Genomic DNA, 20,878 nt, shown 5'->3' with positions numbered 1-20,878 from the left:
ATCCTGACGCGTGTTCCTCAGTCGACAGGGCCGAAGTGACCGCAGTCATTTCGCCCCTCCACTGACTGACCTGACAGGAAAACAGCGTCGCCTGCCCTGCTCCGACTGCTGTGCCACCCGCCAGGATGAGGCTGACAGCAGCCGAGTCCAGCCTCAGGCGCCATAGGAAGCTTCGCCTCGCCCGACCCCAGGGCTTGGCCTCCGCCTCGACCTCAGAAGACGGTCTCCGCCTCGCCCGACCCCAGGGCTCAGACTCAACCTCGACCCCGGAAGACAATCTCCGCCTCGCCCGACCCCAGGGCTCGGACTCAGCCTCGACCTCGGAGGAGTTAACGCCTCGCCTGACCTTGGGCTCAGACCGACCACGTTACAGGGGGCACATCATTACCCTACCCCTAGCTAGCTCAGGCTACAGGGAACAAGACCGACATCCCATCTGGCTCGCCCCGGTAAACAAGTAATGATGGCACCCCGCGTGCTCCCATGACGACGACGGTTCTCAGCCCCCTACGAAAGCAAGGAGACGTCAGCAAGGACCCGACAGCCCCGACAGCTGTGCTTCTACAGGGCTCAAGCGCTCCTCTGACGGCCACGACATCACATGAACAGGGCACTAACACCTCTCCGACAGCCACACCGGCATGTACATAGGGCTCTGGCTCCTCTCTGTCGGACACGTTAGCACGTTGCTACACCCCCATTGTACACCTGGACCCTCTCCTTACATCTATAAAAGGAAGGTTCAGGGCCCTCGTACGGGAAGGTGGCCGCGCGGGAGGACGGGCTGACGGACAGTCTCTCTCTCTCTCTCTCCCTCTCCCTCGCGAACGCTTGTAACCCCCTACTGCAAGCGCATCCGCCCTGGGCGCAGGACAACACGAGCCACGGTTCCCTTTTTTGTTCCCCCTTGTGTTTCGTCTCGCGCCGACCCATCTAGGCTGGGACACGCAACGACAATTTACTCGTCGGTCCAGGAACCCCCCGGGGTCGAAACGCCGACAATACTTGATCAAAAAGATAAAGAATGGAAATGTGATAGAAATCAAGGCCAATAAGCAAGCCAACAAAGGAAAGGGGGCCAAATGCATTTGGATGCCAAAGGAGATTATTTCAACCATGAAAAGCACCAAGAAGGTTTGGATCCCGAAAGGGAAGTGAAAAGTCTGAAGGACGTCGGGGAATTTGGAGACTTCGCAAAATTGGGATGTATGTCATGGGATGCATCATATTGGATAAAGTCTATTGCCAAGTAGGTTAGTGTATATCTTGGACCCAAATTCCCCACCCATGACTAAGGTAACTAGATTCATTGTACTTCTTATTTTTAGATATGTGTATCTATTCTCATGTATCTAGTTTTACCTTTCATACCTAGTGCTACAATTGGTATTTACCTTTGAGTAAAAATGCATGCATACTAGGTTAATCATATGGTAGGATTGCTCACTTTCAATTCGTATTCTTGAGCAAACCTATATGGTTTAAAATGTCTAATTAAGCACGACACATAGCTTATTCAAGATTCCTAAGAAAATGATACATCAATTGATATTTATATATGACATATACTATAAATGGTATAATGCTTCAATTATGTTTCAATTGGTATCATTTAACTTATATGTGCCAAAGCTCGGATTATAGATAATTTGCCTCTCTTGATATTAAATCAAAGTGCATGTCTCCTACAAGTATTCAAAACTTGTATGCACACTTTAAGGGGGAGGGTACTCTACAATCAAAGTCTTTGAGACTAATACATGTTCTCAAGTTTATTTCATTGTAAGTATTCAAAACTTGTATGCTTCCACTGTAAATTTACAAGAATTCTTATGTCTCACAAGCCTGCCATTGGTCTTCAATTGGTCTTCAATTGGCTTTCAATTGATATCTTTGAGACTACATTTGGTATCATTTACATGTCTTTTCCAATATTTGATTAGACTTTACTTCGTATCTTATACTTCTCATGTTGCTATACATGCACATGTTGTTAAATCATATTTCATTACATATACATAAGAGAAGTTACTCTATTCAAATCATGTCTTGCACCTCTATTTCTAACATGTTTTTTCCTAAGTAGAAGATATCTGTCAGGGGGAGTATTTTCTTCGTCTCTAAAGGGGAGAAAATTCTTCCTAAAGGAGAACACTCATTTAGGGGGGTACTAGTTTTTACTGCTTCAATCAGTATCATTGATAAATCCTTTATGAGGGCAAGTCTTATTTGCTTCCTATGTGCTTTTAATGTCTTCCTTTTTGGTGGTTGATGCTAAAGGGGGAGAAGTTTTAGGGACCAAAGCAATGAAAATGATATCAAACACCAAACACCACCAAATTCAAATTTTTGATCTTGCAAGTGGTTTTGGTCTTTTGGTCTAAAATAGGAAGCAAGTGAATTATGGAGCTAGGAGAGGCTTAAGCCCAAAATCTCACTTTGTGGGCACGATCATGCATCCTAGCAAGTAGATTGCATATTCCCATTCAAATATTTGTTATATTTGCTTGCTTTGGTTGTGTTGTCATCAATCACCAAAAAGAGGGAGATTGTAAGGAAAATGGACCCCAGCCCATTTGGCTCAATAGGTTTTGGTGTTTGATGATCAACATAACATGTAGTCTAATGTGCTTGCTAGTGTTTATGTTTGTAGTTCAAAGGATGCGAAAGAGGATTAGACTAAGGTACTAAGGATGCAACACCTCAAATGAAGACATAAAAAGAGCTTAGAAGTCCAAGACTCAAGAACAAAAGAAGACCAAAGAATCAGCAAAGAAATCTATGAAGTGGACAGTCAGCCAATGCCCTGGTGGCGCACCAGACAGTGCACAATGCATGTCCGGTGTGCAGCGGACTGTCCGGTGGGACACCCGGACAGTCTGCGCAGAGGGCCCCACAGATACGCGCCCTCGGGCTGCAGCACCGAACTGTCTGGTGTGCACCGAACTGTTCGGTGTGCACCGGACAGTCAGGCAACTGTCGGATCCAATGAATTAGTGTTGCAGATCTCAACAGTCGGTTGACGTGGTAGGGCACCGGACAGTGAACAGTGCATGTCAGGCATGCACCGACTGTCCGATGCGTCCGTCGACAGAAAGTCGTTGCTTCTGTCCAACAACTATAATTGGGGGAGAAGGCTATAAATACCCCCCAACCTGCCATTTTAAGGTGTGGGAGCCCAAGAAACATACTAAGGTATATTGTAGACATTTCCAAGTGCTCATACACCCAAGTGCTTAATAGAATCACTCGGTGATTAGCGTAGTTGCTTTGCGAAGTGCTTAGGTTAGTTAGACTGTGTTAGCGCTTGCTCTAGGTGAATCTTGGTTAGTTGAGTGAGTTTAGAAAAACACACAACCCCTCGGCTCTTGCGTGAGCCGTTGTAATTGTACCGAGTGGATCGAGAGTCTTGCGAGACCGTGACAACCGAGTTTGTGTCACGGCCGCCACCGTGTACCGGTGGGAACGAGGCCCGCAGCGTTTCGACCGGAAGGTCGTTAGTGGAGATGGCAGGGAGCGTCCGAGAGGAGCCGGAAGCGGAGCACCACTTGCACGTGGAAAAGGCCCGCGACTCTCTATGGAGTTACTCGACCGAGTTGCTTGTCCCTCGCGTGGGCTTCCCTTTGCGTAGGGGCACCAACGAGGATTAGTCGGAACCTTGGGTGGTTCCAGATACCTCGGTAAAAATGCCGGCGTCATCCACGAGAGTTTGCATCTCTACTTTGCTATTTAGCTTCCGCATTTATATTAAGCATTTAAGTTTCAATCTTGTCTTTATACTTAGATTGTTTAGGATTGAAACTTAAACATTGCGGTAGAGATAGCAATACTTAGACAAAACCTAGTTTGCACATTCTAGTTTGATTAATTGCATAAGTTTTGCTCTAGGGATTTATTTGTGTCCTAGTTTAGAGAAAGTTTTAGAAGTCTTAATTCATCCCCTCTTTTAGGCGTCACCTATTTCTTTCACGTATGATTCATAAACTAGAAAGTGACAGATTACTACTATTACAACAACTTGGCCGATTATGTGTTTATACTGATTCTGTATGGTTTTTACCGTATCAATTTTTATAGAAGCTTGCTGAAAAGCTGACCGTTTGACAGTCCGGAGCAGCTTTTGGTGGCCAAAAGCTAGAAAAAAATTGAAACAAACAGGGCCATAATCTCATGGCGTCGAATTCTGATAACATTGTTCACAATATTTACTAAGAACTAAAAGAATCCAATTTTCAGTTTAGGGTTTAGGGTTTAGGCGCCGACCCCTTGACCTCGCTGTCAAGGGGGTTCGGCGTCAAGATCTATGGCACCGACCCCTAGGACTTGCCACATCGCTTGCCATGTAGGAAAAGTTGGTGCCAATGGTACTGGCGTCGCTGTGCGTTACCTCGGCGACAATGATGATGGCGTCGAGGTTAGGGTCTATTTTTTGAAATGAAACTGCAAAGGACATAGTTGTGCAAAAAATCCAAAAAAAGGCTATAATGCAAAAAAGTTAGGCTTGGTGACATACCATTCGAGTTAGACATATCAGCTCTACGGTTTCAGAATCTTGCTATTGTATGAAGTATTTTTACCATCTAAATTTTGAAAAGAGTCTATTTACCAAGTTCTGTTATATATACATTCATTTATAGTATGATTATTTCTTATGTTGCAGACTATATATCCATGGCCTATTGACTGAAATGAGCACTGTGGTTAGAGCTGGAAAAAAAGTTCGAGCTCGACGAGCTGGCTCGGGCTCGCACCAGCTCGACGCTCAGAACGAGCTCGAGCCGAGCCTGTTTTGTGGCTCGTGAAAAGAGTGAGCCAGCTCGGCTCGACCCAACAATAATTTGTTACAAAAAATCCTAATTAGCATATAATATTAGTACCGATTACACAATTAATTTATGTTATTTAAGATTACTATACGAAATTAATCTATTTTTTATATTATATTAATGATATATTTATTTTACTAATTTAAAATATTTTAAAGATTTTGTATTATAATTTAGAGAGTAGATTACGTTTATGGCTAGGTTTGTTGGTTCAGCCGGCTCGCGAGCCAGAGGTGAGCCGAGCCGCATTTTCGAGCTCGCAGATGCGAGTCGAGTATGAGTCTGTGGTTGTTGGTTGTGTGTGTGTGTGTGGAGTATGAGTCTGTGGTTGTTGGTTGTGTGTGTGTGGGGCGGGGGAGGAGGGGGTTGGAGTCCAATATTCACGTGATAAATGTGGTAGTCACTCCTCAAGGGAATCCGGTTATACAGATGTGTGATGAAAATGAAACCTTCAAACTCTTGCGCCTTGTATATAATCAACTAGTTGAAGGCTTCAAAATCTGGTTTGGGTTTGCATTGCAGTCCTGACTGCACACTGCCAAAGACGGAACAACTGAACAAGACCTAAAAAACAATGAATAACAACTGAAATTTTATGTATGTATACGTATTGGCAAGTTTGTATTGCATTGTGTTCAAAACCTAGGAATTTTATGTATATACGTATCGGGGGCAAGCAGAAACTTACATTCGTATCCATACAGCTCAGGGATATAAAACAGAAAAAAAATACATATAACATAGTCTTTTGCAATGCACATTATCCTTCCCAGAAGGAGCCAAGTATTATTTACTTCATGGTTGTTTATTGGAAGGAGACCAAGTGGTTGGATCTTTACGAGAACCACTCATCAACGGTGGAGGAGATGGCCCAGACGAACCAGGACCAGGAGGGAAAAACGGTAACGGCGGAAACGTCCACGGGAACGACGGCGGCGGAGGCGGTGGTGGAGGTGGAGGAGGTGGCGGTGAGTAAAGTGACGGTAGCGGTGGGAAGTGCGGGAGAGGAGGCAGGTGTGGAAGCGGTGGCATAGGGAACGGGAATTGTGGCGGCGGCGGTGGCGGAGGCGATGGTGTTGTAAAGATCGGCGGCAGATGAGGAAACGGGAACGAAGGCGACGGCGGAGGCGACGGTGGCGTCGTCCATGGCAGTGGTGGCAGCGGGAAAGGGAACGCCGGTGGCGGAGGCGACGGCGGGGTGAAGAACGGCAGCGGTGGCAGCGGGAACGGGAACGCCGGCGGCGGCGGGGTGAAGAACGGTATGGGCGGGAACCACGGCCGCGGCGTGCAGAACGGGATGGGCGGCCACGGCCACGGCGGGCAGTAGAACAGGGACGTGTTCAGCGCCGCCGCAGGCGGTGACAGGCCGGCGGCGCCGCCGCACTGAGCTGGGCCCGGCTTGCTGGGGCGGTAGTAGAGCGAGTTGAGGCTGTAGAAGCAGGCGCTGGGGTCCTGGCTCGGCAGAGAGATGTGGCCGACCGTGGTGGTCACGGCCGGCACGCCGCACAGCGCGGACGGGTTGTCCAGCACGGCCGCCCGGCAGAAGGACTCGCCGGCGGTCGCGCCGGGCGCCGCGCACTCGAAGCCGTCGATCGCCGGGATGTCCAGCTGGTACGCGCCGTCGCTGTTGGTCACCTTCTCGGCCGTGATCTTGATCTCCTCCTTGGAGTTCGAGTTCACTTTGATCATGCAGTCCAGCCGGACTCGGACACCTGAATGAGGAGACTGACAAATTCAGAGAAATGGATATAACGCGGTAGGTTTAAGTGGGCTAACTGATCAATTCTTTATATCAGAATGGCTTCAGATGTAGATTCATACAGAGATGTCAGATGCAGATGAGTAAAGCTGGTGTCGCTTAGCAAATATTTGGCATGTGCTAGCCAAGTTGGTTAAGTGATCTAAATAGCACTTCTCAGATTTTGAGTTCGACTACATGTGAAAATGAATTTCAGGCTGTGTTTAAAAAAAATCTCCTCGTCTGTTCCACGCTAAAGCTTAAGTCTAAAGTCTAATCCCGGTCACGGTCGTTTCTCATATGGTCTACGGCAGGGCCGCTGTGTATGGGTGAGTCAGGGGTTCGAAGGTTTCTGGACTTGTGTGAGAATATAATGTCGGGAGAATGTCTTACTCTCGCAGTCGAAAATTTGGCATGTGTTTATGTTTGAATTCAAGCACGCCAACAATTTGATAAGTACAGTACAATTCAAAGTTGTGCTTCATCCCTGCTATAGCTAGAACTCAGAATACGCAGATGCAATTGGTGTCCATTTGGCATTTCTGTGCAATGTAATTGTGTCAGTAAACGTTCCCAGTTGGGCTGAATTTCCTTGTGTTATGGACTTTGGTCCTCGAAGAAACGTACATATTTAAACAGTAAAATGATAGAATTATATACAAATGGGATATGAATGTTGACTCAAAATCCATATTCACACCTACCTATTGACCTAGTCAATAGAGTACACATATTTTTATGTTTTATATTTTTACTTAAGTATAAATAGAAATCGTTGCTAGTCATTAAATTAGGCCTTCTTCAGAAGAATGCGGGAACCTTTTCCGTTTTCTTATGCTTTATGTTGTTTCTGTGAAAATAAACTATTCCTATAAAAATCCTGTATGCTCTGAGATTTCTGCAATCCAAGTGGGCCTCAAGCAAGTCGTGCATCCTAGCCGCCGTGTTACCTTGTTGGGTTGCCAAACCAGGACAAGGGCTTGCCAGTTGTTCTGCGTATGATTCTTCAACAGTTATTGGAAAGATGGACAGGGAAATTCTTGCTGGTAGAAATACAATCTTTTTTCGTGTTAAAGGCTAGTTTGAGAGCTGAAATATTAGAGAGGATGGGAGGGAATAAAATCTAATTTTTATTCAAAATTGAATAATAAGGCGATTTTACCCAACCCTCTCCGTTTTTTTGGCTTTTATGGCTCCCAAATAGCCCTAACAGTAGGAAATTATGAAGCGGGGCAGCAGGAAACACAGGGCATGTCCACAAGCAATTCGCAGACACAGTATTGAAAGGATTGAAGTTCCGAAAATATCGTCAGAATTCTGAACGAAAACATTTAAAAGGTATTATTACGCTCCATTTGCACAGAAAAATGTGGGCGTGGACATTGCAGCCGATGGATCAAAGTACCTGGCAAGAAGTAGCTATTCTTGGAGAAGGAGCTGGTGGAGCAGGCGTCACAGAACACGGTGCCCACCACCGTGAGGTTAGCGGCGGCGCCGCCACCACCGTGAGAGCTCTGGCATTGCGCGCCGCCAAGAAGAGCGGCAAACAAGAGCGCGAGAGGCAGCCCCAGCTGGTTGCAGCGCCTCCTCATCTTCACACAGACAGAGCTCGTGTGAGAGCTGCGAGGAGGCTCTCCTCCTCCTGCTTATATCCAATCTCGTTAAGTACAGGTACAGCAGCACGTCCGCTTCAGCCTCGGAAGGTGCAGAGGCATCTACGCCCAGCCAGCCAGCCACAGCTCCCACAGACAGGTGGGCCTCTCTGATCATTGAGCGAGCGAAATGTGCAGCAGCCAAGTACTCTAGTGGCATGGTGGACGTCTGAACTCTGAAAGAGAGATGAGGACGCATCCCTCCAACCCGCAAAGAAACAAGGGCATGTGAAGGGCGTCTGGACCCTTTCTGCCTGCGCCGCGATTAACAAAGGCGCGCCGACTCTGAATTTCGCAGGCGTTCCGGGCGTCACGGGTTCCGTTCTGGTGGTTCTGGAAGCATCCCGGTTTTGGATTGGAGCCTACCTCTGCATTCATTCGTAGCAACTAACAGGTCCAAGGATGGATGGCTCGTGTGTGTTGATGCCATTGCCATGCGTACTCCAACCTTGCAGATGGAATGGAAGAGCTGTGGAGTTGAGATTGGGTCGGCCGAAGAGGTGGCCGAGCAGGGGCGGAGCAAAAGGGGCCGGCAGGGGCCATGGCCTCTCCCAAAGCTGCGACATAGACAAGAGAATATATATAGTCTAAATTGTGGGTATCTAAATATATATACTCTAAATTTTGTGCAGCATAATAATAAAATTTTTTAATATAGTGTTTGGTAATACATGATCTATAACTCTGTTGTAGTATGTCAACCAAAGTCTAAAAGAGACAAAGAATATAAGATAAAATATTCGTTGAATGATCAATCGATGCATAAAACGTCACACCTAATTCGTTTACAGACGCTGGTATCTGAACCTCATCCCTTTAGGATTCATCCTGTCGTCTGGCTAGCCAACTGTCGATTGCTGCTGACCACTTGACTTGCCTCTGCATGTGATCACACGAAGCAGTAGAATGAGTGCCAGCAACTTATATACATACTACATTAGATCTCGTGAATAATAAAATCTATAGATTTCAACGAAAGTTGTCACCTGATAGTTGGTGTGTATACAATAAATTTAACATGTACGAGCGTAGATTGACGAATTTTCATCGATCCTCGAGACTAGTTGGATTTTTGAATTCTCTCGTAAATTTGTTAGTTATCTCATGAACACTAGAGTCATTATATAAAAGTTGAATATATTCATCGTTATGTCGTCTTTATTTTTTTTGGTATTGTTCTTGTGTCATAACTTTAGTTCAATATATCAATTAGCTATAAAATAGACTCATGAATTAAAATAATTTATAAAAATTTAAAATTCTTATTACATAACAAGTGATTAAACTTAGTAATATTATATAATATTTTTTATTATCTCTACTAACTATTAAGGGGGCAGTGTAGACTGCTGCCGCCGCATCCCCTTCCACCCGCAGATAACGCGCACGCCCGCACCACACCCGCCGCGATTCCCTAACGGCCGCGGATCACGCGCTGCCCCCGCCGCCACGATTCCCCTCCCCCTCCCGCCGCGATTCCCCTCACGCCCGCCCCCAGGCCGCGATTCCCCAACTGCCCACGGATCACGCGCACAAACCGCCCCATCCGCGAGCCGAAGCAAACCCTAGCGTTGTTGGAGTAGTAGCCTACGACCGATGGCTGTGGCGGCGATCCTGCCGGGGCTGGGGACACAAGTGCTTATCCGGACCGTCCATCCTATGTACCCTACCCCCCGCGTGCGTCGCCCCCAGATCCCCCGGTCGTCTGGCGGCGCGCGGAGGCCCCGGGGCGAGATTTGACGGCGTCGGCGACCTCCTGCCACTGCGGCCGGCGGAGGCTCCCGCGGTTGAGGTCGAGGTAGCGCGAGCCCCAGGCGTCGACGAGCGCGGCCGTCTCGCCCTCGCTCCAGCAGTCCTCCCGGTACGGCAGGTTCGGGTTCGGCGGCAACTTCCTGTCCTTCGCTCCTCCTCCCAGATCTCTCCGCGTCACGACGACGCGGCAGAGAAAGCCAGGAACTCCAAAGGTGAAAGGTCCGAGTTCGGGTTCGGAAGCCAACCCACACCACTCCACCACACCCTACTCGAGCGAAGCGAGCCAGCAATGGCGCATCGCGACCGCGGGCCGTGACCGGCATCGTCGGAGACTGGAACAACAATGGCTGCCGTGGCGCGCGACGGGCTTGCGATGCCCCCAGCGGTTGTGTCGGCGGCGGCGGCCGCGGCCGCGGCGGAGGAGGAGATGTGGTGGCGAAAGCTAGACAGTGGCGTGAGCGCAGTGTCGTTCGGGTTCGTGGCCACCGCCATCCTCGTGTCCATGTTCCTCGCCATGGCCATCCTCGAGCACTTCCTTTGCCCCCTGGCCCACACGCTCGGGCACGCGCCGCCTCGGGGGATCCGCCGCCGACTCCGCTTCTTCCTCGGCCGCGGCGGTGAGCGTGCCGCTGCCCCCAGCTCGGATCTCGAGGCGGCGAGGAAGCTCCAAGGCCACACGCCCCTGGAGGTACGGCTACGACATACAGTTCCCGTACACTCTCCTCGCCTCCCGCCCATCTATGGCGCCACACTTTAATGATTCCGTCGCCTGGCCTTTTTTCCCCTCAGTTTTCTGTTCTCGCATGGTTTGTTTTTCGCTACTCTGTGTGTCTGCCCATCTGATGGACCTGGTTGCGAATCTTATCGTTCTGTATTCTCTGCTCCGCTTGAACATAATGCAGCGATGGAGCGAAGGCGTCTACTCCTAGCGAGGAAGATAAAACTGCAATGATGTCTTACCATTACCTCTAGCTGTTAAATAATTGATCGTTAAAGAGATCATGCAGCTGCAGTGCAATAGGTTAGAAAATAGTACTATCCCTATTATGACTCGACGCATAGTACCAGGTGTTTTGTCTGTGTATAGGGAAAGATCATGCATTGCATATAAAAAGTAGGCAAAGGAAACTACTTTTATCTGATACTAACATTTTACTATGTGTTTTGGTGTTGTCAGAACTCAGAACATAGAGGCTGTTGTTCAAATATGCACTTGAGTTATACTAGGACTGATATAACATTGTTCGAGAGACCATATCGTTTAATTATTTTAGTGGGCATGCCAATGTTGATTACTCCAATTTCACATATGCCCATCATGTACGTACTCTACTTTTGCATCGAAACTTTTATTAGAAATATTGTTTTTATTAATTTCATTTGGTAGCACCGCCCATTTATACTGGTCTCTGTAAAGTGGGGGAGAAGTACTTGTTCTGTGCTGTGTGAGGTTAGAATAGATAATAATGGCACCAAGAATGTTCGATTTAGCATCTATCCTTGAATGCCATTCCCCTTCTATCTTCTCCAACTTTTATCCTACGGCTAAGTTCAGTAATTCATTTTATACTTCAACACGAGAATTTTCATATTTCTCGTGAACCATAAATGATTGGGACCTATAATCCACCAGAATTGAGAGGGAAATTTGGCGGACAAGAGCAAACGGACAAGGGCCCATCCTTGTCTGCAGCCACACCAAAATGTTGTCCCAGTGACCCAGTGTAGTTTAGGAATTGCAACCTTGGTTGTCCACATGGGTAAGGACCACATCTACACAAGGTCCCAGTGTAGTCATCATTTTTGCTGCCACATTATTCGTTAATAATGTGGTAATGTGGAGCATCTTGTTATTAAGATGGCTCACCAGTTTTGTTTGTTTGACGAAAAGATGGATCAACAGTTGAACTTAGTTACTGTTGGAGTAGCGGATTAGACCATGGAGATGTAAAAACATCATCATTTGTTTTACACTTATCTAAGTCAATAGGCTTCAATCATATGGTGTTACTAATCAGCAGTTTAACCATGGTCACTTAAAGAGTTCTAAGTTGGCTGAATATTGAATGTTATCAATACTATCAGCTATTCTGCAGATAATGACCAGACACAGGTCCACAGAGCAAGACACCAATATAGAAAGTTAAGGGGTTATGCAGTACAAGAAACAACCAACAGGATTGCCCATTATAATAATTAACACTCTTGGTATGTAAATAAAGAATTATCTGTGGTTATAGTGCTTGTATCTAGAGCAAAGCCCATCTATATGCTGAATAATTACCGTGCTCTGTAGTAATAGACATAGAAACATGTACTCAAAGATGGAATCTACTCGAAAAATATGAACAGCGTGTAATTTGGTCTTGTTGGTAAATATAATTTGGTCATAGTGGTACTTATGCTCCGGTTGTTGTTATAGGACGCTTATTCAAAAGTTTGCTGTTAAATTCGCAATAGGAATGCATACTATAGGTGGATAGTATAGTTGGTTAGTCTGCGTAGCTTACTATGTGTCAAAATTAGATACTCCTAATTTCTCCTTCGTGTTTGTTTGCTATTAAATTGTTACTGCCTGAATAAAAACATCTAATAACTGACATGATTTTGATGTTTATCTCTGCTCGTTGGCTGTTGCAAAACTTAAGTGTGCCCTTGTTGTAAATTCTTGTTGGCTGTTACAGAGTTTAAGATGTTTTTTCCTTAAGTCAAACTATGTATTACCAGAAAACTAAGCAAATTGGCAATCAAACTAACTAATTAGTGAGGGGTAAGTTAGTCTAATTGCCAGACTCCTTATTTGGTTCTAAAATTGCTTGGATGCCTTGTATTTCAGGATGGATGGAGTGTTTTTTGTTGTAGTTATCTATTCTATCTGATAGCTACTTGTGCCATTCTATAGCACTCTGCAGATGATTTGCTTCAGTACGTAGTGGCTATTTTTTCTACTACACTGGTTAAAGAAAAACAGAGAAAAGAAAATCTGCATGTGTACATAGATCCTGCGGTACGATGTGGTGGTGCGCCTGGACATACTACTTCATCCCCGTCCACTTCATCAAGAGGAGGCCACTACACTTGGGTAGTACGATGTGCTGGTGTCCCAGGATTTTTATTTGTGTGTGGTCGAGCTGCTCCCAGGCCCGTTCAAGGCCATGCGTGTCTATCTGTGTGCCGAGGGTAACATGGAGGACACCGTCCGCCAAGCTGGCTGGCAAGTCGCCCCCGTAGCTTCATCTCCATTGAGGGGATTGGGAACAAGAGGAGGCCACTGCACTTGGGACTCTGAAGACTTATAGATAGTTATGTAAGTTTCTAATTGCTTATTTGTTTAATTTGCTAATTGATATACTATAATCTTTTGCTGCTGATTCATACAACACAGGAACCTGAGAGTCATGGGGCTTCACCTTCTATCTGTGTTTTTACTGAACACAGTTGGACATACTTGGTGTCTGTTTTTTCTGCTTAACATCATATGTATGATCAACAATTATAGAAGGTAACATTTCTGTTCAACACACTTCTGGAATAAGAATTTGTTATTTTCTAGAATTTTCAGTGACCTTTATATATGGTAGGTTATCAAGAGCGAAACAAACTCATAAGTTAATTGTGCCATTTACATAAACTGCAGGCTCGAGACGTCCTTTCAACTTTTATTCTTTGTTGCTCTTGTTTGTTTATCTTGAATGTATGGTCAATAGAGAATACAAATGTTTATCTGTAGTCTGCTTAATATACTTGTGCTAGGCAGTTCTTTCGACTTTCAAATTTCCCCAATGCGCATGCACCGGATATTCCCCAATGCTGGAGGTTTTGGCTTTATGGAGACTTCCTGTTCATCTCTTTTGTCAACTGCACCTGAGGATCAACCCGCACTTAGTGACTGCCTTGAATGGTCCCATGCAGTCAAACATTAGGTACACGCACACTCTCAAATGTCTGACGAGGTACGTGCCCATGCACGGACAACTCACAATTTGTAGCATTTGGTACGTGCACACTCTCTAATGTCTGGCAACAACAGTTAATTTTAGTAGTATGCATCTTTGTAGTATGTGCACACTCTCTAATGCCAGATCTGGGAGTTCGACGCCTCCGCAAGAAAATGACAACGTCGCCCGCGGCACTGCACAACGGCTCAGTCGAGGCACCCAATGCCCACCGGCACCAGTGAGATGAGGTAAGGACTGCGGAGACAACTTCAGAGTTCAGACTTCATTTCAATGTTTCAGGCTTTGAGAGTTTCCATTGCCTCTAAGTTAGTTTTATTCAGATGTAACATTTGTGGTAGGTGAAGACCTTTTACTTTTCGTATTAATTAGCTTGTTGGTGCCTAACCTATTAGTGCGAGGAACACAATGTCACAATCCAATAGAGGTTTACTGTAGTTCGTTCTGAAGAATTATGGGTATATTATTTGATTGCCTATGCATTACACATTTTAGTTGTAGAATTTGTGACACCTGATTTACATCTCTAGCTCCTTCACAGTCATGTAACAGACAAGGTATTATTCTATTTGGTTTGTATGGATTAATTTTCTGAGTCAATCTTTTCACGGTGCCTAGGCTTCAAATTTGGGTTGGCTCCGCCACTGCCCAGGTGCGACTACGAGCACTGGCTCATCGTGATGGACAAGCTCGGCGGGAGGGCGCCAGCAAGTAGCATATGATCGAGCATATTTTACGGTATTGCACTTTGAAATCCAACATCTATACCCAAAATGCTTAAAAGCCAACATATTTTTTAACAATCAGCTATTTATACAGTTGTTATAGGTTACATGCTTAAAAGCCAACATATTTTCTCCAACTTTTCTTCTTCATTTTCTTAGAGGAGCGCTTCATGTTCATGATATGGTAACCTGAAATCCACTTGTAAATAAATAAATAGGTGTGGTATTTTCTCATTATTTTTCCAGTTGTAAAATGATGAATATTGGACTGCCAAGTTTTTTGTTTTTGTTCTTATGAGTTTTTCCCTCCTTGAGTCTGTCGGGTAACACATACTTGATATTTTTGCTGTTTTGTCTCCATGAGTTTATAGTTTGCTAGAATTTTTGTTGATATTTCTTGTGGTTAATGCCGCCCATTGATTCAATACACCTTGGCTTTCCCTGCCATGTTACATGAAAATAAATTAAAATTGTCTCTTGAGTCTTGATTACTAAATATTTTTTATCATAACAATTTCACACCCTTGTAATCTTCATTAGTTTGATGGTAAAATAAAACCATTTAATGCAAGGTCTGATGCAAATTACTACCTCCGTTCTCGAATATTTGTTACCCGCTAAACCGTGACAAATAAAAAAGAACGGAGGAAGTACATTGCTGAAAATATATTTTCCTTGATCTAAGGAGAGGTCCAAGGTTTGGTGCCCCTTGTATGATTTTTTTTCTGTAAACTTCATTCAGTCTGTTTCAGTCAATGTCGATTACTACCTCTTTACATGAAATTCATGTGCTCGACTGACTTATTTTGTACTCAATGTTTTGGGTTACATAAGCACAATATTTTTTTATTCAACAGATCAAACTGAAGAACATGTTGTACCACACAACTAGGATAAACTCTCTGGCTTGGTCACAGGACAGTCGATTGGTTGCCACTGGCTCACTGGACACCTGTGCAATTGTCTACGAGATAGACAAGCCAGTAGCCAGTCGCGTCACTATCAAGGGAGCTCATCTGGGTGGAGTTCATGGTTTAACCTTCCTAGAGAATGATACACCTGTGCATTTGCATTCTGGTGTGCATTGAGAATGTCTTTGCTATTAATTGGAATAAACTTCTTTCTTTTTCTGTGCTTGTTGGTACGGTTGCTGTTACCTGACAGGTCATAGCATCGCTGTTGCCTTCTCAACGATTTGTGCTCTAAATTTCCTTTACAATTCTTTTTTGAGTTGTATTATTTTTGCTTTTTTTCCCAGAAAGAAAGACTCCTTTGTAAGTGTATCCCTGCATCTGATTTTGTCAGGAGTTGTGAGAATATAGGGATACTGCTGTTGCTTTTCTCTCCCAGGTCTTGAAATAGTCGGTAATAACTGGCTTCGCTGTGGTGATAGTCAGAACAAGATTGCAGTTGTAACAGCATACTCCCGTTGCAACGCACGAGCACACACCTAGTATAGTATTGATGAATGGATCAATCCCATTATATGGTGGACGAGTACGACAATATTACATGCAGAATGAACACCTTGGGCGTGTGAATTGTGGCAGAGCGGCTTTGTGGCCGTAAAAACACAAGAGGCTGGATGGTCCGGGGATCCATGGCGTCAGATGTTTGGAAACGGTGGGCTGTACTTGCATTTGTTACAACTCGCCCACAGTTTCAGGCTACTGAAACCGCCCGTGATGTCGCGACCATTTTACCGGGTACTTGCCACGTCGGCGTAAACTGATGCATAACATCGGAGTACAGCTACAAGACGCCTTCATATGCGCAATCAATCAGCCGAATTCAAATCATGGATCAACTTTATTTCTCAAAAACAGTATAACGTCTTAATCCTCTCTGCTGAAGCTGAAACATAAGCTGTTTATTCATCTTAACACACCGTCAGACTGCGCATGTTTCTACAGATATAGTAGAGAGAGAGAATTCAAGACTGTATAATCACGAAAAAGAAAATAAACTACGAGAGCAACTAAAATCGGCTGGTTGGGCACCCGCACGTGGCAATAAGCACCGACTCATGTCACCGGGAGAACAATCCACTCCAGCCACGTGCCCACGTACAATCTTCTATTTTAAACTCTGCCATATAAATAATATAAAATAATACAAAACTTATAAAATAGTGTTTTATATGATTATATACATAATTTATTAGTTATAGCCTAAGTAAGTTAGAACTACTCAAACAGTTAAAACTGATGCTTTATAATATAAATAAAGAAAAGCTGGTGCTTTATATACATTAGAGACTTGTCCTACCCACAGTTTTATGTTACTGAAACAGCTAACAGTCTTCAGCAACGTCTTCTATATCTATCCTTTAGAGCAACTCCAATTAGAAGCCTCATAATTGGGCCCTATATTTTAATTTAGCTACTTCAGTCAATTTGATTAGGACCGAACTGAAGGTTAGACTCCAACCAGTGAGCCTTAAACCGCGTGTAGTTTGCAACTGCTGCAGTTCAGTGATTTGCCGCCATCCCTCACCCGACGTCGCTACTTTCATGTTCGACTTGTTCTTTCCTTTTTCCTATCCTGCCATCCCACCGCAATTCACTGGAGACAGAGAGCATTTTCTTATCTGTAGACTCAGCTGACAGGGAACATATGGATCATGCAGGAACCTGAACAGGGGCAGCAGATGCTGTAGACCTATAGCATTTAGAGTTTCAGAATAGTATGCATTGGGCTTTAACCAATGAACTGCGGAGTTTCGATATTGATAGAATTATGCTAGAATGAGATTTAACCAATTCAAATTGCAAACATATTCAATGAACAACAGAGTTTCTGTTTTTGAAAACCTATTCAATTGCAAACAGAGAAAGTACTCTAATAAAAAATATAAACAACAATACTATTTAGCCACAAAACTGACCAAAACACCCAAACTGGTCTGCTACTTTGCTCCCGTCAATCAATAATGAATTCAGATAGTAATGGGGCCTTGAAGCAGCAAGTGTATTTCTACTAGAAATCTGGTAGAAGGAAAAGCACCATTATGTGTGCCATAAACTAAATCTTTCTATGGATTTTAAGGCTGAACTAATTCTTGTACATAAATAACAATATATCTGCATGTTACTGTTCAATTCATTACTCATCTAGCACATATGCACACATATGAAGACCCCATGGACTTTCAATATTCAGCCATGCCCAGCACTAAAATTTGGAATCTATAAGAACAAAAACTAGCATATACTTGTAGGCATCCCTGATAGACGATGGTGCTTGAGGTGATGGCTGACATGCAAAACGGCTGAGATGATAGGTGAGGCCTCAATGACGAACGTGAGCTTGGGATGACGACCTTCAATGTTGGATCCATCTCAGGCACGAAGTAGATCAGGAGGAGGGGAGCAAGGAGAGGCTAGGGAGGCAAGAGGACGAACAAGGGCAAGGGCTTCCACGGTGTCGAGATGGAAGCAAGCACGAGATGGGAACAGGTGGTCGAGTGCCACCGGGTCAGGAGCAGATGTTTGCACTTGGCGATGAAGAAGTCTGAAATATCTGTGGAGGTTAGAAAGGAGCGTGAATGGTATAGGGCCGCACTTCTTTGAGTCTCAAATATACTACTCATTTAGTTGGGCCCCAAAACGTTTTGATGAATTTCATTAAAATGAGGCTTCTGTTGGAGCAGTCCTTTCTTGTTTAGACGTTATATTTTAATTTGTTTGTATGTTTAGGGCTCTTATTGGAGTTGCTCTTATATCTGTCCTGTGTAGTCTTTTTAAAAAGATTCTATCCTCTATATCATCTTACTCTTCAACAATATTCTCTAAATCATATCCTCTATATGCAAATACTTATATTAGAGATATGTTTTTTTTGTACATACATATTTATCGTACTCTCAAGTGTATTGTATATATTTTATTTTTGCAAAACCGGTTGTTTAAAGTATTTAAATGAATAGAGTAGATGTGAGAGGAACTCAATATATAGAGAATCCAGTAGCGTACTCTAAATTTAGAGGACCGTCTAGATGACGCTGCTAGATGTAGTAGAGAACGAGAATTTTCTCTACAATTTAGAGTACATGACCCTTTACACAACCGGTCTTATGACCATTTTACCTGGTAGTAACATCCGAATACAACTACAAGACCATTTTCTGAGTATAGCGATCGTTTTAATAAGCACAATCAATCAGTCCAATTCAAAACATGGATCGACTTATTCCTCAAAACAGAATGCCGCCTTAATCCTCTGCTGAATCTGAAACGTAAGCTATTTATTTATTTTAACAAGCTGTAAGACTGTATGTTTCTATAGATTCACGGATAGAAACCTGCTCTATGCCTACGGTGTAGTCTAATTTTTATAGACGGTTTCTATTACCGCGCGATAGTGAAATAAAATTGATGACCCCAATTCTAGAACCATCGGTGAAAACACATTTGCACAAGCAGTTTGCTTAATAAAACCGCTAGTGCAAATTGTCCATTTTTCACTGGCGATTCACTTAAATCAACCGCAAGTGCAAATGCACCATTTTGATTAATAGTTTTTTCAAGTAAGCCGCTAGCTAGCGCAAATATGCTTTTTCATCGGTGGTTGTGTTAAGAGAATTGTCAATGAAAATATATTTCCATGAGCGGTTCTAAAATAACCGCTAGCGGAAAAATCGATTTCCACTCATCCTAGCGCGGGCAGTTCTGAAAAAAAAAACACTAGTGAAAATGGGTTACAAACGAGCTTCTCTGGTAGTAGAAAAATACAAGACTAGCCCTATGAAGCTATAACTAGGAAAAAAGAAATCGCACGAGGAAAACAAGTAAGGTGATGTTTGGTTCGCATATTTATAACATAATGAATAACTGATAACGTTAAATCATGTTTGTTCTAGTTTAACTATAATCGGATACTACACTAGAAAGTGATATCGAACTATTTAAACTTTTTATTATTGATACTTCAATGTAAATCATTATTATAATCATTTACGTTATATTTTATAAACCAAACGACATCTAAAATCGGCTGGTTGGACAACCACACGTGGCATAAACACGCATACCCACCCATGTTATGTCACCGAGAGAACAAGACATGGGTAGTATAATTTTTGTGCATTATAATGGTACACCAACTATATTAGATGGTCGTTGAGCACAAAATATGGTACCGAATTATTGGGCCCTATAAGCCGGACGGGTAAGATCACAAAGTTAAAAAAACAAGTGGGAAAATCACAATTGCGATACTGGAGAAGGATATAATAATAGTTACCTCTAAAATTAATTAGACAGATGAAGACAAAATGACGAGATAAATTTATTACATTTAATTATTCCATGATTCGTTCGTGGGTGATACAATAATCAGTTGCTAATCAATACAGTCGCAGGCCCAAGCACATGGCCTATGGACGTCCTCATCGGCAACAACCTAGCTTGACCATGCGATGGCAAATAATATTGTCAAGATGAAGATATATATATATTACGACAAGTTATTTTTTAGATAGTTTTCTTAGTAGATTAAGTTATAGATCAAGTTTATACAAGTTCTAGATATATTCTCCATCACGTTAAGTGTCAAACACTACCGAAATCGCGTTCTTTGTCGAGTATCTAAGACACTCGGCAAAGGCTATTTTACACTCGGCAAATTGGCAAAGCCTTTGCCGAGTGTAACACTCGACAAAGAACACTCGGCAAATATTTCATCGGCAAATGTTTCTTTACCGAGTACTTTTTTCGGACACTGGGCAAAGAAAAACACTCGGCAAATTAAGAATCGATTTTTTTTTAAAAAAATAGCAAAACATTTTTTTTAAATTCTAGAAAAAACTCTCTCCAACCCTACCTATTACCTATTAACCTGGCCCTATCATTTTTCATTATTATTTTGAATCAAATTTATATGTTTTGTAAATGGTGAGATTCGAACTTGTAACCTCTCTCTCACGCATACCCTTCTATACCACTACACTACTACATCAATTACGTCTATATTACGTTTTCAGATCCCCATGTACTATAACAAATCGAGAGTAATTTGATTATTTAAGGCACTAAATGAGTTCATTTGAAAATGTGGCGAACTATAAAGTTGTATAACTTTTTGAGATCTACAAGTTATATTTTAATAGTTTCTACATCCGAGATCGTTTACAAAATTTGAATTTTAAATTTGAAAATTTCACACGAATTTTTCAATGATAAGATGATTTCAAATCAAAAAATTGTCAACTACAAAGTTTCAAAACATT

At 43.4% G+C, this 20,878-nt stretch overlaps 2 protein-coding genes across 2 annotated transcripts; one reads left to right on the top strand and one right to left on the bottom strand.

The window, feature by feature from the left end:
• Window positions 1-5,458: 5,458 nt before the first annotated feature.
• On the bottom strand, window positions 5,459-8,176 carry LOC100277782 (uncharacterized). Its single transcript, NM_001372525.1, has 2 exons — window positions 7,970-8,176; window positions 5,459-6,538 (listed from the first exon to the last, which is right to left on the bottom strand). The coding sequence occupies exons 1-2, from the start codon at window positions 8,154-8,156 to the stop codon at window positions 5,622-5,624; spliced, it is 1,104 nt and encodes a 367-aa protein (NP_001359454.1). The 5' UTR covers window positions 8,157-8,176; the 3' UTR covers window positions 5,459-5,621.
• Window positions 8,177-10,311: 2,135 nt separating this feature from the next.
• Window positions 10,312-10,897, top strand: LOC103642320 (uncharacterized). Its single transcript, XM_020545289.1, has 2 exons — window positions 10,312-10,656; window positions 10,871-10,897. The coding sequence occupies exons 1-2, from the start codon at window positions 10,312-10,314 to the stop codon at window positions 10,895-10,897; spliced, it is 372 nt and encodes a 123-aa protein (XP_020400878.1).
• The last annotated feature ends 9,981 nt before the right edge of the window (window positions 10,898-20,878 follow it).

This window comes from Zea mays, chromosome 10 (genome assembly GCF_902167145.1).
Source record: "Zea mays cultivar B73 chromosome 10, Zm-B73-REFERENCE-NAM-5.0, whole genome shotgun sequence".
Classification (NCBI taxonomy): domain Eukaryota; kingdom Viridiplantae; phylum Streptophyta; class Magnoliopsida; order Poales; family Poaceae; genus Zea; species Zea mays.
Note: the sequence above shows the minus strand (reverse complement) of the source record. Positions and strands in the feature narration are given on the sequence as shown.